A 15,333-nucleotide genomic window follows, 5' to 3' on the forward strand; every position below is an offset into this window, starting at 1 on the left:
ATTTCCAAGCAGAGTACAGGAAGGGTACAACCACCTCCCACTCTGCTATCGTCTCCTCACTCCGCCGCCGTCGATCGTAAATTTCCAGTCGATCCAGCAGAGCCAGAGCTGATGCTGACAAACATTGTGCACACATGGACCTAATGCCAATACACGGCGAGAATTTAGAGGCGGGCGTTATCATGAATTTCCTCTAAACTTTTACCCACCTTTCAGGAACAAATGGCATCCACGAAAAATATAAACTCCTACGACAGTTCTTTTGGCGAAAACACTACGGAGGCGTGGCAGGATCCCTCCCAGCAGCGAGACGAAGCCGACCGACACGGGTTCACATAAAGACTTACACGAGGAACTGGCCTGCGGCGGCACTGCCTTCTTTACAACACAGGGGGAGAGAAAAAAACAACAACAACAACCAAGTATCAAAAGTCATCAGCTCCAGGACGCAGGAAGTTTTCCCAACAAAATTCAGTACTTCAGAAAGCCAATGACCGCAACAACTTCCCCGGAGGCAAAAGTCGTTGGAATTGCAAATTCTGGGATGATGAATCCAAAAGACTTCCCAACTCGTTAAAAATCTTGATTACCCGGGAGGCTAGATTTGTATTACTTCTTTCTCAACCTGCTGACTCCAGCCACTGTTCCCCCATCTCTCCCTCAACACTCCCCTGACTCCCGCCACAGCCTACGCTTAACTCCCTCACTCTCCCCTGACTCCCGCCACAGCCTGCGCTTAACTCCCTCACTCTTCCTTTCCTACTTCTAATACTGTCCCTACTTCTCCCTCACATTTCTACTGACACCGCCACTACTCTCTTTAACTCAACGCAGAGGCCTTATAATCCCCCCTCACACTGTTGACAATAGCATTTTCTCCCGAACACTTTCTCCGTCTCCTGAAATAGACTCTACTCCTATATCTCACTCCCCCATGCTCATACCGTATGTGATAATTCTAACTTAGTCTCGTACACGGGAGCTTCACTCTCCCTTTTACGTTCTTCCACTTACCCAGCATCCCAACTGCTCTATATCACCCTCCCTCAGGGCTTACCACCCTCCTACTCCTGCCTCACAGTCCCTTACATTTTCACTCACTCCCTCAGCCTACCGGACATCCTTCCGCTTCCCTCTCCCTTTGCTCTACGTCCACTTACTCCACTTTCACACTCCTTAGAATCTTCCCAAAGCCTCACTCACGACCTACTGCAGCAATTACTTTACTCGACTATGCTTCTACCTACTTCAGACATCCTCACTCCTTCAAACGACCCAATACACGAAGAGGAGCGCCTTATCTAACCCTTCCCTCACCCACATTCTTATCAAAGCCTCTATTCCTCCAGTGAACGGAGTAAACAAACCTCCCATACAGCATCCCACACTCCTACCAGACCCCCTTACTCCTCCCTCACACTTTCCTACACTCCCATCAGAGTCTCTACTCATCTCTTAAACTTCTTTAGATCCTATAAGAGCCTTTATTCTTCCTTTACACTCCACTGGGTTCTACCATGGATCCTAGTTCTACTACACATTCCCTCACGCCCCAAACCCTATTCAACTCCTCCAATGTGCTCCTACAAGTCCTACTACGTCTCTTTCTCCTAACCATTACGCCTCCACACTCCTACGAGAACCCTCTCATCCTTCACACTACAAAATGCAGCTACTAATCATATAACACTGTGAAGTCCTAAAACAGTTTCTACTACTCACGGTCCAACAGAGTTTAGCCGAGCCACTGCTTCACCTTACTATTCCTGAACATTCATAAACGAGTCCAAACCCTTTAAACGACTCCCAGCGTCCCACAACAGCTCTTACTCTTTTACACTCCTTTCAATCATACCAGAGTCCCTTGTCCTCCACCAGGCTCCCTCCGACGCCACCATATCTTTATTTCTCACTCATACTTCCCCATATTCCATGCAAAATCCCTATTCCTCCCTCTCGTTCATCGGGTCCACCTAAAGTAACCCCCTCTCATCCCTTAAACTCCTTAGGTTCACCTAAAGTCACAACTCCTCCCTCACGTTCACCCACAAGCGCCCCTGCTCCTTAAGTATCTCCCTTAATCTCTCCCAAGAAACCCAACGGAGCACCTGTTCTACTTCCACAATCCATAAATCCTAAGGGAGGTCTTCCTTCTTTCACAAACTAATCTTTCTCTCTCTCTCTCTCTCTCTCTCTCTCTCTCTCTCTCTCTGCAAAGCCAGCACCACCATCCTGTCTTCCGTCGGGAACATCTTCCCACCACTCGCACCGACTAAAATCTCTCCTCCTCCTCTTCCACCTGCGAATGAGAGCCACAATGCACCTCAAAGGTTCCCCTCTAATTACCTCATCACGTGCTCCAGTGCCTAAGGAGTGCCTGAGAGAGGCAGGGAACCACGGGGCAAGGGAGCAATCAGTGCCTGGTTGTCATGCACTGCCCTCGGCCACCGATGCCAACGCCGTGAGAATATCAAGCAACAGGGAGGGCCTCTCACCTCCCACTGGGCTGGTCCCACCCACACCAGCTCATTCTCCTCACCGGTATGCTAGGCAGTCACACAGTCAGTCGGTTGGTAAAGCACTTTTTCATTACACCGTAAACAACAACATTTCACTTAATATCCCATTGCCCTATCTTTGGAAACCCTTCATCATGTAAATAGTCAACTCTGGTTCTATAAGGCTGGGATTACTGCTCAGATGAAACAAATTGTTGTCTTCTGAACAGCTGCTGTGATCCCATCTAACGACAGGGTAGATGGGAAATTGTTCTCACATGAGGGAGGTTCTAGCTCTACTACACACGTACCTACTAAACAGAGTCGAGTCCAAAGCAATTCGACTTGCCAAGTCTTCCAGTCTAACCTCGAAACATGATCCACTTTAAATACGCCGCAGTGTTCGTTCATTTTCCTTAATCTATCTATCAATCTATCTATCTTTTACTTTGGTCTTTGCTTCCCAGAGGTGACCAGTTTTGTCCCTATTAACTAGATCATACAGTACTCGGTCAGCTACAGTGTCATATGATTACTATGATGTTGGCAGCTCAATGTCGGGCGGTTGTGATGTTTGTTTCCTTCCGGACGCTGTGAAGTTTTGGAACCCTTAAGTCTCTCCTATGAAACTACAACTTGACCCTTTTTAAAAGAAAAATTTTCTACTTCCTCCGAAATATTTCCCTTCTCCTTACTTCTCCCTCTGTTCAACCCCCTCTCATAGTTTTATCCGCGTGACTGGCGGGGGAGTTCAGTACGATAAAGAAAAGTTCCTCAGGAAACTGCTCAGCTCTAAATAGTTATCTGTCGTCGTTGGCGAAGCTTCGCCCAGGACTAAGCCTAATACGAAGCCTCGTCTCCAGCCGACCCATACCTCCCCTTCCCAAACCTCTTCCCTCAAATGAAATAGTTTCCACGACTGTTCGTTTTCTTGGGCTATGGTGTCCAAACCCATTAACCCAGTTTGACGTCTACGGTTACAACATTTAGTAACTAAGTCTGTTATCATCAGTTCCAGTGGTTCGAGTAACTGTGAAAGTAGAGATCAAATCATAAGTCTCTCCCCCCACCAGAGGGGAAGACCACAGCGAAGGTACAGAAACTCTGTCATGATTATGAAGTCGTCTGGGTTACTCGAGTAAACACTGTGAGCAAAAAAGTCACTTCCAGTAAGGATGTATCATCCTCAATAGTTGAGGAAAGAAATACAGTTTCGTCGGGGATCTTCTCTTTTCAAAGGGGTGGTCCATCCTCTCCTTGCTCCTGCGTGCAGTATAGCGTCGAATGTACAGAGGCCCTAAAAAAATGGACCGCCCATCACACACTCCCCACCACATCATCAGTACACTACACAACGGATGAAGAAGTTTCTCTCAACCCCAGCCACCGCTTGTCGGGTATATGAGTGGCTGGCCAGGTAGCTAGGCTAGAGGCTGGCTATTTGGCTAGCTGGCTAACTGGCTATTTGGATAGCTAGCTGGCTGGTCGACTAGCTGGCTCACTAAGGCCAATTTACCGAGTTCTGAGGCTAAGTTTGGAGGGAGTTGGGCAGGTGTGGCGGAGGGCGGAGGCCGCTGGCAAGGGCCAGTGCCACCCGTACTGGCCTAACTCGCAGGAAGATGCTGAAGAACAGCAGCAGCAAAGTACGAGGGGGACCGGAAGGGAAAGAAATAGAAGGAGAATGAAGATAATGGGAGGAGGATGAAGATAAAAACGAAGGAGGGGTAGAAGGAGGAACAAATGAAGAATGAGGATGAGAAAGAACAGAAAGAACTTGAGGAAGGAGGGGGAGTAAAACAAGGAGAAGGAGAAGGAAAAAAAAAGGAGGCACAGGAGTGAGAGAAAGGGAATAGGAGGAGGAGAAGGAGAAGAAAGAGTAGAAGGATAGGCAGGGAAGGAGAGAAAGGACGAGAAAGCGACTAAGGAAGGAAGAAGAGGAGAGGGGAAGAAGACGAGGAAGAGAACAAAAAGAACTAGAAAGACAAGACAGAAGGGAAGGAGAAGGAGAGAGGAGGGAGAGAGGTGAGGCACCAGAGATTAAAGGCTGCTTGGCTGGCTTAACTCTGAACAGCGTCAAAAACGCGTTAACCCCGACGGCTCAGCTGCAGGCCAAGGTCAAACCTCAATAGCGATGTGAACCTCAGCAGTGTCAGGACGAGACGTAACTTTATCATTGTTAGAAGAAAAATATGTGAGGAAGAAATCTAACTTTTCCAGCACAGGACGCGGGCCTCTGCAGCGTGTAGCTACTATTTGTGATAACCTTGTGTGTTGTGCGGTATGGGGAGGGAGTCTTACACTCGTGCTGCCCCGTCTCTTAACACCGTATATATGTACTTTGTCTCATCCTCTATGCATGTATGCACAACCCCCCCCCCCCCATATTCCCACCACCCCACACACACACACCTCTTAGCCTGTGTGTGTGTGTGTGTGTGTGTGTGTGTGTGTGTGTGTGTGTGTGTGTGTGTGTGTGTGAAACGGGGAAGAAGGATTCACAACTTTGGTATCAACACGATGAAAAATATTAACTGTTGGGTCAACAGCTGAAGTTTACTCATCATCAGGGTAAGACGTCTGATAACTGGGGTCACAAGAGACGAAAGTGAGAGAGAGAGAGAGAGAAAAAAAAATCGGTGACCATTCTCACCATTAAGGTAGAGCGTCTGACCTCTTTACCTTGTGGTCTGTTTCAATCACTGAGGCTCACCAGTCTTTGGATCTGCCTTCTGTGTCCTCTTTTGCCCCCGACCGCCCACAGGGTGGGTAGGAGTGCTTAATAAAAACAGCCGCTCTTGTGGCACAGAACCAAAAATCAAGAGCTCTATGACTCACATGAGAAATATGAAACCATCATGACACTATATCACGAGAAATGCAAACCTCAACATCACAACTGGAAAGAATATCAACAAATACTTCACAAAATTTATTACAATCTGCCAAAAAAAAAAAAAAAAAAAAATAAATAAGATTATGTTTCGTAGTGGCGCATTGTACTTTTGCTCTGACTTTTCTAAAAGTAGCATTTCCATTTGCAAGAGAAAAGATGGGAAAATAAATCCTCCACAGTTTTCAAATGACAGAAAATGTTAAGTTTCATATAAATCTCATTTCCTTCAATTGGTGACAGAAACCCCCTCTACCTACTACAGTAAACAATAATCTACACTGCCGAACCTAATGGAATAATTTTCCCCTCATCCCCTTTACTGAAAGGCTATAACACCCTCATCCCCCATCCCACTCCACTCCCTCACCCTCAACCTCTCCTCCCCAATCACCAAGAAGGAGAACCCCAACTGGAGAAAACGGAGGAGGAGGAGGAGGACGGGGCGCGGCGCGCGCCACACCCTGACTAACTAACGATGAACCAAAACCCACACCACCTGACGTCAATCCCTCGCGTCCAGCAGCTCGTGAGGCAACCAGGGATCGAGCAGCAACACCTCGTCGCCGTCGGTCGTCGTCGTCGTCGTCCTCATAAACACAGCCATCAGGGTAAATAATCCCCCCCACCCCCTTTCCCCGACAACCAACCACCCAACACACCCCTGGCCTACACATCGTTTTCGAGAAGAGAGAGAAAGAGAGAGAGAAAAAAAATATTCTCCTCCCCTACTCCAACCTTAATTACTTGCCAGTTAAGTTAATTAATGGCAGAGGGTAAATTATGTCGTTGGAAGAAACTTGCATTAACATTCTTCAGGAAATCCTCCTTTTTCCTAACTTGAAAAATGAAAAAAAAAAAAAAAAATGAAAAAAAAAGAAAAATGCAAGTGTACGAGACTCAGCCATAAAACAAGATGATATTCAACCTCCCTCCCTAAGATGGATCTAACTCTCCCTAAGATGGAATCTAACTACCGATTAAAGTCTCATCCCTACCCCCCTCCTCATCTTAGGTCATGAACCTTAACCTCAGATGAAGAGGGTCATCTGCCTTCCTGGCCCACCCACCTACACAACCGTGGGTTAACAACCTAACCCACTGCATCAACACAACCAACCACTTACACCCTATAGTCTTCAACAACCCAAGTCTGGACCCGGCTCTCTCTATATGACCCTCCTATATGTTCCTAATCTCCTGTTCATTGCCACAATTCCACGAACCCTCGAACAATGCCCGACCTACCATCATTATCCTTCCTGTTCCTCGAATGAAAATGTCTATAGAAGAGCAACTGAGGAGGAGGAGGAGGGGGGAAAAAATGTGTAGGGAAAGCTTTTGAAAAATTCGAATCTCAATCTCTCATGTGAAAAACGTTCATTACGGTGCAGCCGACGTATTAATGGGAGCCAGCAGCAGCAGCTGTCTGATCTCCCATTACCTCCCTCTACCCTCCCCTTTCTTCTCCCCTCTCCTTCCCCGGCCAACCCCTTCTCTCTCCCTCTCCCTCCCCGCTCCAGCCGACCACTGATAAGGTATTAGAGATGAGGCCATGTGCCACAATGATATACGGCTTTCAAAGCTTTCAAAACAAAGTTTTAATCTGGTGATTCATTAAGTCTCATGGTCTTGAAGAATTTCGTCTCTGCATTGATTCAAGCCAAGCTGTGGGGGAATACTCTTGCTTTACCTCCCACGGGGGAAAAAATGTTGCCTGAAGAAGCGGATGGAAGGCATCTATCTTCTCTCTCGAAGACTAGACCAGAATTTCTATCAACATGACTCACTTGTGATCAGTTACCGCTAAAATAAAACCTCATACTTTTTTGGGAAAAGAAAACGGCGTAAAAAAAATAACAGAATCCTTCTGCTCTCTCGTTATTCGCCAAAGGATCGTTAGTGCTGAAGAGTCGTAGTCTAAAGCGGTATAAAGACTCTAAATATCATTGATTTAGATAGCACAATGATATCAAAATGATCAACACACTGTTGAGACGTAACGTCGTTTTTATGGCAAATGCGCAAAGTGTCCTCTTTGTCATATAACAGCCAATCCTTAGTGTCTCCTATGAAACATCCTGCTAAACCACAACACACACACACACACACACACACACACACACACACACACACACACACACCAGGCTGCTGAACGTATGTAATATACCGGGTTTACGTAGTTACTGACCATCATTTCTACCAGAAGGAAGAAGAAAGTAAGCTCAGTGTGGCAACAGAAGGGAAATACCAACATAACAAGGCGAACCATTAGAAAGATGCGTCAGCCGGTGGAGTGGACGGGGCCCTTAATCTTCGTCCAGCCCACGCCCTTCTTTCACCTTCCCTGATAAACTGATTACAGCTAGACCACAGATATATTTCTCGAGACGAAGTTAAACATAAACTTTAAGTAAGTAATGAAACGAACCTTGTGTTCTTAAAACGGCTAAAACAACACTAGTTTTTCTTCTAAAATAAACAATTACTGGAACACAAAAAAAAGGCAGGGGGGGGGGGGGGCATTTCCTGGAATAAACTATAGGTAAAGGGGAAAAAAAACTAGTTCAAACATCTATGGCTAAACCAACAAACCGCTTCCTGGAACACAACGTATGCCAATAAGGTACCTTCCCTCTCTCTCTCTCTCTCTCTCTCTCTCTCTCTCTCTCTCTCTCTCTCTCTCTAAGAACCTGCTGGATCAAAGAATTTACTGGACACACTCCCAAACCATTTCTTGAAGAAAAGAAAAGAAAATCTACAATTAAGACGAGCGTGTGACATACTCGCTTGGAACAAACACTGACGGCCACAACAACTGTTAACAACCAGCACCTGCAAGAATCTACAACTCACATTTTCTTTTTTCTTTTTGCTCGAGACAATCACTGGAACAGACGATCAACAGCTACGTAAGAACAAGAAGACATCACGGAAAATAAAAAGACCAATACATTCACTGCTCCGAAACTCTTATCAGAGGGTGTACACACACACACACACACACACACACACACACACACACAGAGCAGCAGCAGGAGCAGCCACAACGACCAAACATTTCCGTGTTGGCTTCAGCTGACGGAGAAGCAGGAACAGTTACAAAGGGAGATTGAAATGGCGTTTTTTTCCCCTTATCGACATATGGTAAACACATGTAAATTAAACACCTCTCGTTGTTCTCCCTCACACTACTGGGGCGAGAGTGCACGGCCAAGCTGAGAAATTGTTTGTTTCCGTATGTATATGTATGGCTGAATGTGCGTATGTATTCATGAATTTGTGTATGTATACATGTATATGAATGCTCTTATTACGTATGTATGTATGTATGTATGTATGTATGTATGTATGTATGTATGTATGTATGAAGCCTGTGTGTAAGTGCGAGGCTGGAAAGGGATAGAGGCTGCCAGGTGACCACTGCCTCTGCTATCCTGGAAAGCGACTGTAGTGTTGCTTTCCAGATTTGCTGTGAGCTTCACTGTCCTTCTTGCTAGTGATTTGAAGAGCCGTTGCCTTACCCCAACAGCTCAATATTTGGCTTAAGGTTCCCTGATGAGCGGGGGGTTGCAATACGAGCACTGGTTCTTGTAAGACATGTTCCAGCCGTATTAGTGAAGCTTACATGAGAAGAAACAGAACAAAAACTTCTTCAATACATCCTCAAAAAAAAAAAAAAAACTTCCATATTTCTCACATCTCCCAGGGACAGATTCAACAGCCGGCCACAAGTTTACGCTGTTTTTTTTTTTTTTTTCCCACACCGTCTATGACATCACAGCATTCCCAAGAGTTTACCCAGACTGCAAATAAAAGACACTATCGTCATGTGTACCCAATCTTTCGTTACTTTTGGACGTTCGTCAAAGATTAGTCCAGACCGAGCTGCACTGCTTTCATGTGATCAAGTCTTAAGTGTTTGAGGTGGCGGTCTATATCACCTCGTCTATAGTTACACTTTGCAAGACACCCGCCTAATGTGCTCTAAAATGGTCTCTTTATCTTCATCCATAATGTTCTGAACACCTGGAGGTGATGTACTAAATACTTGTCTGACCCCCTGGGATAAGCACGCAATTTTCTCTAACTGTACCCAAGTAAGTACCTTGTGAATCTAAGGGGAGTATTCTACAGTCACCCACGTCCTCAACCACACCCGTCACGCCAAAAGGGAATGACCTCTGGCTGTTCTGACGTTCCCAGCAGTTCATAAGCTTGACACGAGTCCATGATGACTGTGAGTGATATATGCACAGCTATTTCAAAAGCTAGGAAGGGTAATGTTTCAACACAATCATACAGCGAATTAAACAAAACAAAACAACATATATATATATATATATATATATATATATATATATATATATATATATATATATATATATATATATATATATATATATATATATATATATATATTAACTTTAAAAAACACTTGTCATCAATCCTTCTTCTCTCATCTCGAAGGCTTGCAAGATCCATCATCCCACCATTTTTAAAGAGGCAATGGTTACTCTTGTTATGATCTGATATGATTTTCATACGCATTCTACAGCGTTCATCCGGGACATAATGCCAACAGTTTGCACACGCCATTTCGAACGTTTTTCACTTTATCATTTTGCCCTATAACGATGCAGTCGAAACTCATTTCAGTTCACACTACGTCATTTTCAATGGCACTTACCTTACTTTACTACATCATTCCACTAACGCATGGTGTGGTGTTCATTCAATCTCCATGCTCATTCTGTACTTTGCATGAGTCGTACTCCTCCATTTGCGAAATTAAATATCTAGTATGGTCTACTTTGGTTGGTTCTACCATCGGGTGGCTGAGGATGAACTCCCGAAGTAGTCTAAGTAGTTCCAATTTGTGCAAGAGTTCTCGCCTGTTCTACTCCCGGAGTAATTCTGAGCTCCGAAGGCAGTCTCTGTCCATTTCCACCTAAGGTGAGGAAGGTTAAAATCCTCCCCTTGAAGGATGCCCTTAGTGAGTCCGAGTTTCCAGGGTTGGTAGAACACGATTCTGATTCTCCAGGGTGAACAAACTCTGATTCTAACTTCCTTGTCGTTCTGTAGGTTCCTGTACTCTCATACCTTGAAGTTTACAGAAAAGAGTGAGATTCTCATGCTCAATAAAGTTCATTTCAAGTGTTTAGTGTTGGTAATCAGCATTTATATCAAGAAATCATTAGACGACTGAGCAGCATTTATATCAATAAATCATTTAACGATTTCATTGGCTGAAGTTTTTACTGACAAAATCAACAAACACACAAACTTCTAATAAAACTTCTATTGTGTTACTCTTGTGCAACTGTTCTTTGGTATCCATACAACACATCCTCCTTGAAAGCTTATATATATATATATATATATATATATATATATATATATATATATATATATATATATATATATATATATATATATATATATATATAATGTTTTCGTCCAGGCTGCAAATACTGCATTTCCCTCAGCCAGCAGACCGCTTGCTAAAGAAACTTTGTTAGCTGTGTACAATCCAAGTCCCCGGTTGTTGGCAAATATGAAATACGTTATTGTTGTGGGGCTTGTACGACGGCAGCGACGGAAGGGGGTGAGTTTACCGAGAGATTTTCTGCTCCTCTCTCTCTCTCTCTCTCTCTCTCTCTCTCTCTCTCTCTCTCTCTCTCTCTCTCTCTCTCTCTCTCTCTCGATGTGTGCAGCTAGCTGGCTGTGAGGACAAAGATCTCTCACTCCGACTTTTCGCTTTCGCTGCTTCCATCGCCTGTTGCTACGTGCATGTTCAACCACTTGGTGGAATACGGAGTGTGTGTGTGTGTGTGTGTGTGTGTGTGTGTGTGTGGGTTCGTGCAGAGTCTTCTGTTCACCCATATTAACCAGGCTAACCTCTGGTGAGGAGTCTATTGTTCACTGCATCCCACTGGTTGTGGTCGTCTAAGTTAAATTCTCTACGTAAATCCCCCCATGGCGGGCTCGGAAGTTCGTCATCACCACAGGACAAATAATTACCACCACAGTTACGTTGCGATCATGAAACACTCATACGGTGGCGAGGATGTTGCTCAGAAAATACCCTTGTCTTCTGTGAAGATGAAATGCTGAAGTAATCTCCCCTTTTCTCGACACCCTTAACTGTTTTAGTACAGAGGGAGAGAGTGTTATCGCCGTACAATAACACGGGTAGGTGGCCCTCTCTCTCTCTCTCTCTCTCTCTCTCTCTCTCTCTCTCTCTCTCTCTCTCTCTCTCTCTCTCTCTCTCTCGAATCTACAGGAGGCTCACACCTCGAGAAACCACGGGAGGCGCACTTCCCCCGTCAGCATTTTCTGCGGGTAGTGGGAACACCTCGTCTGCCTGAGCTCACCTGTGGGACATTCATAAATTGGATTTCGTGTACCGAAATTGTTTTGAATCTTTGGCGGCTAACGAAAGAAAATTTAATGAAATTCTCAGTAATATTTGGAGGGTAGGGTGTGCTGGATGGCTTGTGTGTGTGTGTGTGTGTGTGTGTCTACTCCCGTTCAGGGGCTGTGTGTGTGTGTGTGTGTGTGTGTGTGTGTGTGTGTGTGTGTGTGTGTGTGTCAAATATTCACTCTCACTCTTCACGATTCTACGGCGAGTCCTTTCATCAGGATCATATCCCATACCTTACTGCTTCAACGAGACTCATTTCAACGTATTTCGGACGATACATCCATCGTATTTTCGATGAGCCATCTACTGTACTTCAGACCTTCCCTGGAGATTAAGCAGCTAGCTCTTCGAAGATCTATAATACCCATTACCCTCTGCCATGGTGGATTATATTCACCACTCAACCCACGCACCGGGCTGTGAGTATGTCTGAAAACGTGGAGGGATCTTCCATCTAGCTCGATGCATTTATAACTGGAAAAAAAGCTCCATGCAAGAGCTATAGCATATGACGTTAAGCTAAAACACAGAATATCTTCTTGACGTTTTATAGCTGTCTCTCTCTCTCGTCTAAGGAAGAGATCTGTTAGTCTCGTTTTAGCAATATCTGGACGGACAGCCAAGCAAGGTGGAGAGGGAGGCATCTGCCTGCTGCTTGCTACCTGAGCTGAGGTGCTGGGTGCAAGGTTGCTGGGGTACAACAGGGGTGCAGGGTTGCTAGGGTGCTGGGGTGCTGGGGTGCAGGGTTGCAGGGGTGCAGGGTTGCTTGGGTGCTTGGCCAGTTTTCATAGTCGCCGGTAACCCAATTCTGAGGAATTCATTTGGGAGGAGTTTCTTTTCGTGTTTGGGAGGAACACGACTGACCACCCGTAGGGACGTGTCCTTACTCACACCTGTGAAACTGACCGCTGGACACACCCCATGACCATAACTGGCCAAATGAAAAGCACCGACGGTCTGGTATCGTACCACAAGGTAACCATGGCTGTCGCAATAGACACTTTCAATAGACATAAAATAATATATTATTTTATCACTCCTCACTTAACAGTGAGCTTATCTTGATAACAGATGAACAGAACCAGGCCAGGCAACTCGTTTTCTCCGTCGTTTTAAATCGTAAAAACAATGTCGAGGGTAAATTTTGTCTTTTTTTCACTGGGAAGTCACTGTCCAGCTGGCAGTGTGGGTCGGGTCTGCTTGACTGGATAGAGACTGTCCAAGAGGAAGACTGGTTAGACACCGCCTGACTGGAAGATCAGGTAGACAAAAAATCTGTCTGGTAGACTGGGAAGAGGCTGCCTGATTGGCAGACTGGAAAAGTCACTGTTCGACTGGTAGTGTGGGACGGGACTGCCTGATTGGTTGATTGGGTAGACAATGTCTGACTGGGAGACTGGGTAGAGATGAGGTCCACAGCTCTGTAGAGGTGACGAAGAGGGTGAGTCTACGAGGATGGCCAAGGAGATAACTCTACACAGGTGTAACATGAAGCTTGGCTTTATACGGGTGACTAAGGAAACTAGTTCGATCCTGCTTCATAGACCATCACTGAACGCTGAAATATAACCCCCCCCCCCCACTCTCTCTCTCTCTCTGGTAAGTAGGTATTCTCCCCCTCCCTCACTCCCTCTCAGTCCCTCTCGGGCCCACCACCCCCTGCATTATGAATCGAAGACCCTCAGACATTGTGAACGTTTCTAACCCCCCCCCCAGCCAAGGCTGCTCTCGTATTCATAACGAACCGGATCGAAACACAGGGTACGGTCGGGAAGGCCCAAGAGTGGGTAATTTCAGTACATAATACACAATGTTCAAAGCTACTTACGGAGCACAAGGGGAATTTCAGAAAGGTCTGCGCTTCACCTGGAGCAGAACTTTCTACGTAAATAGCCTAATTTGTCAGGACAAAGGCATCCCTCCTGTTTTCTTTTTTCTTTTTTGGGGCAAAACTAGCGTATGCAAATGAACTCCCATGATGGTATAATCAAAGGCTTGCCATCGGTGTGGAGCTCATGAAAATGTTAATGTCTTGGGGAGTAATAAGATAACCGCCTGACATACGTATTATCGAACAGGAACATTCCAGGGGGAGATAAGAGACTGACTTTACATTGTAGGGGGGGGAGAGAGAGAAAGGAAACTTCAGTTGTACTCTGGTGTGACTTTGGACTTCCTGGGGGGTGGGGGGATGCTTGGGTTACCCCTTCCCCCCCTCAATAACCACACTCCTAGGGGTGCCAGACAACTCCCTTCCTTGGGGAGCGCTTGGCTTCTTCCCCCTCTCACAACCACCCTCCTGGGGTGCTAGACTACTTCCTTTCTCGGGTACTTGGTGATTCCCCTCACATACACCCCCTCCTGGGGTGCTGGTCTACTACCCCCCTCATATACATGAGTAAACCCCCCCCTCTCACAGCTCCATTTCCGGAGAGGCATGCTACCTCTCCCCTCCTCCAAGTCGTCAGTCACTAAGTGAGCAGCGACGTGGCTAACATAAAACACAACAGGGAATGCCTCGACATGATCTACCTTGGCACACAATGGATGATGTCATGCTTGACACGATATCTATCGTGTGTGTGTGTGTGTGTGTGTGTGTGTGTGTGTGTGTGTGTGTGTGTGTGTGAGTGTGTGTACAAACTGAACCACAGTCAAAACGCCTGGAGGAGGCGACTCACCATTATCCAGCGCGGCCATCTTGGCCCTCAAGCTGGAGTTGATGTCGCTTTCGGCGTAGGTCGTGTCTGAGTTGTTATCGGACGACGAGAGCGACGACCCCCCAGCCTGGATCCGCCGCCCTGGAGGGAATTTACGACCTCCCTTGAGCACGGGAGAGTCGTACTCGTCGAGGTGGTTGGCATAGTGGAGGCCGCCCTGGGGAATCTCCTGATAGTAGTGGCCATGACCCGAACCCAGCTGGTTCATGACGGCGGCCGAGCTGGTGGTGTCCCCTGGCGCAACTCCTACGCCCCCAGTGCCGCTGGAGGGCGTCGTGTACTGCCCTCGGTAGTGAGACAGATTGTTGTGGTTGTGGGTGGCGTGGGGGTGGGCGGCGTCGTGAATGGAGGGCGCGTCTCCTAACTCTGGATCTGAGGTGTGGCTGAGGGGTGTGGTGGCTCGCGAGCGGTTGCTGCCACGGTCACCTGCAGGGGAGAGAGAGAGGCGAGTGCAAGCTTAGCCTACGTTAACTACTGGGTGCTTGGAGGGGGCTGGGCTACTACAGCCGAGGGGAGGGGGGGATCAGAATAAAAGCACAACAGTGAAAAGGTCTAGAGGAAGGACGACACGTAAATGTCAGGATGAGAGAGTCCCAGAAGAGACAGGAACAAGGGTGAGAGTTATCAAAATTACACATACAGAAACAGTGATACACAGCGTAATATATAAATGGCTTACAGTGAGTGTGAAGCACAACACTATATACACATATCTTTACATAGAGGGAATTACATAGGCCCCTGATACACATGGGCAAGTCATACTAGTACTGCATGCAGTAATACCACCAATACATA

The 15,333-nt window shown here is 46.2% G+C and overlaps 1 protein-coding gene across 5 annotated transcripts in view; it reads right to left on the reverse strand.

Annotated features, from left to right (window-relative positions):
* Positions 1-15,333, reverse strand: part of LOC139752068 (teneurin-a-like) — a 1,037,677-nt gene that overhangs the window by 549,033 nt on the left and 473,311 nt on the right. For 4 of the 5 annotated variants that reach the window (XM_071667906.1, XM_071667907.1, XM_071667905.1 and 1 more), the window contains one exon: positions 14,497-14,961. The exons of the other annotated variant lie outside the window; for it this stretch is intronic. In XM_071667906.1, the coding sequence (XP_071524007.1) occupies positions 14,497-14,961 (465 nt within the window). The remainder of the gene's footprint in view (positions 1-14,496; positions 14,962-15,333) is intronic. 5 annotated transcript variants of the gene reach the window in all.

This window comes from Panulirus ornatus, chromosome 12 (genome assembly GCF_036320965.1).
Source record: "Panulirus ornatus isolate Po-2019 chromosome 12, ASM3632096v1, whole genome shotgun sequence".
Taxonomy (NCBI): Eukaryota; Metazoa; Arthropoda; class Malacostraca; order Decapoda; family Palinuridae; genus Panulirus; species Panulirus ornatus.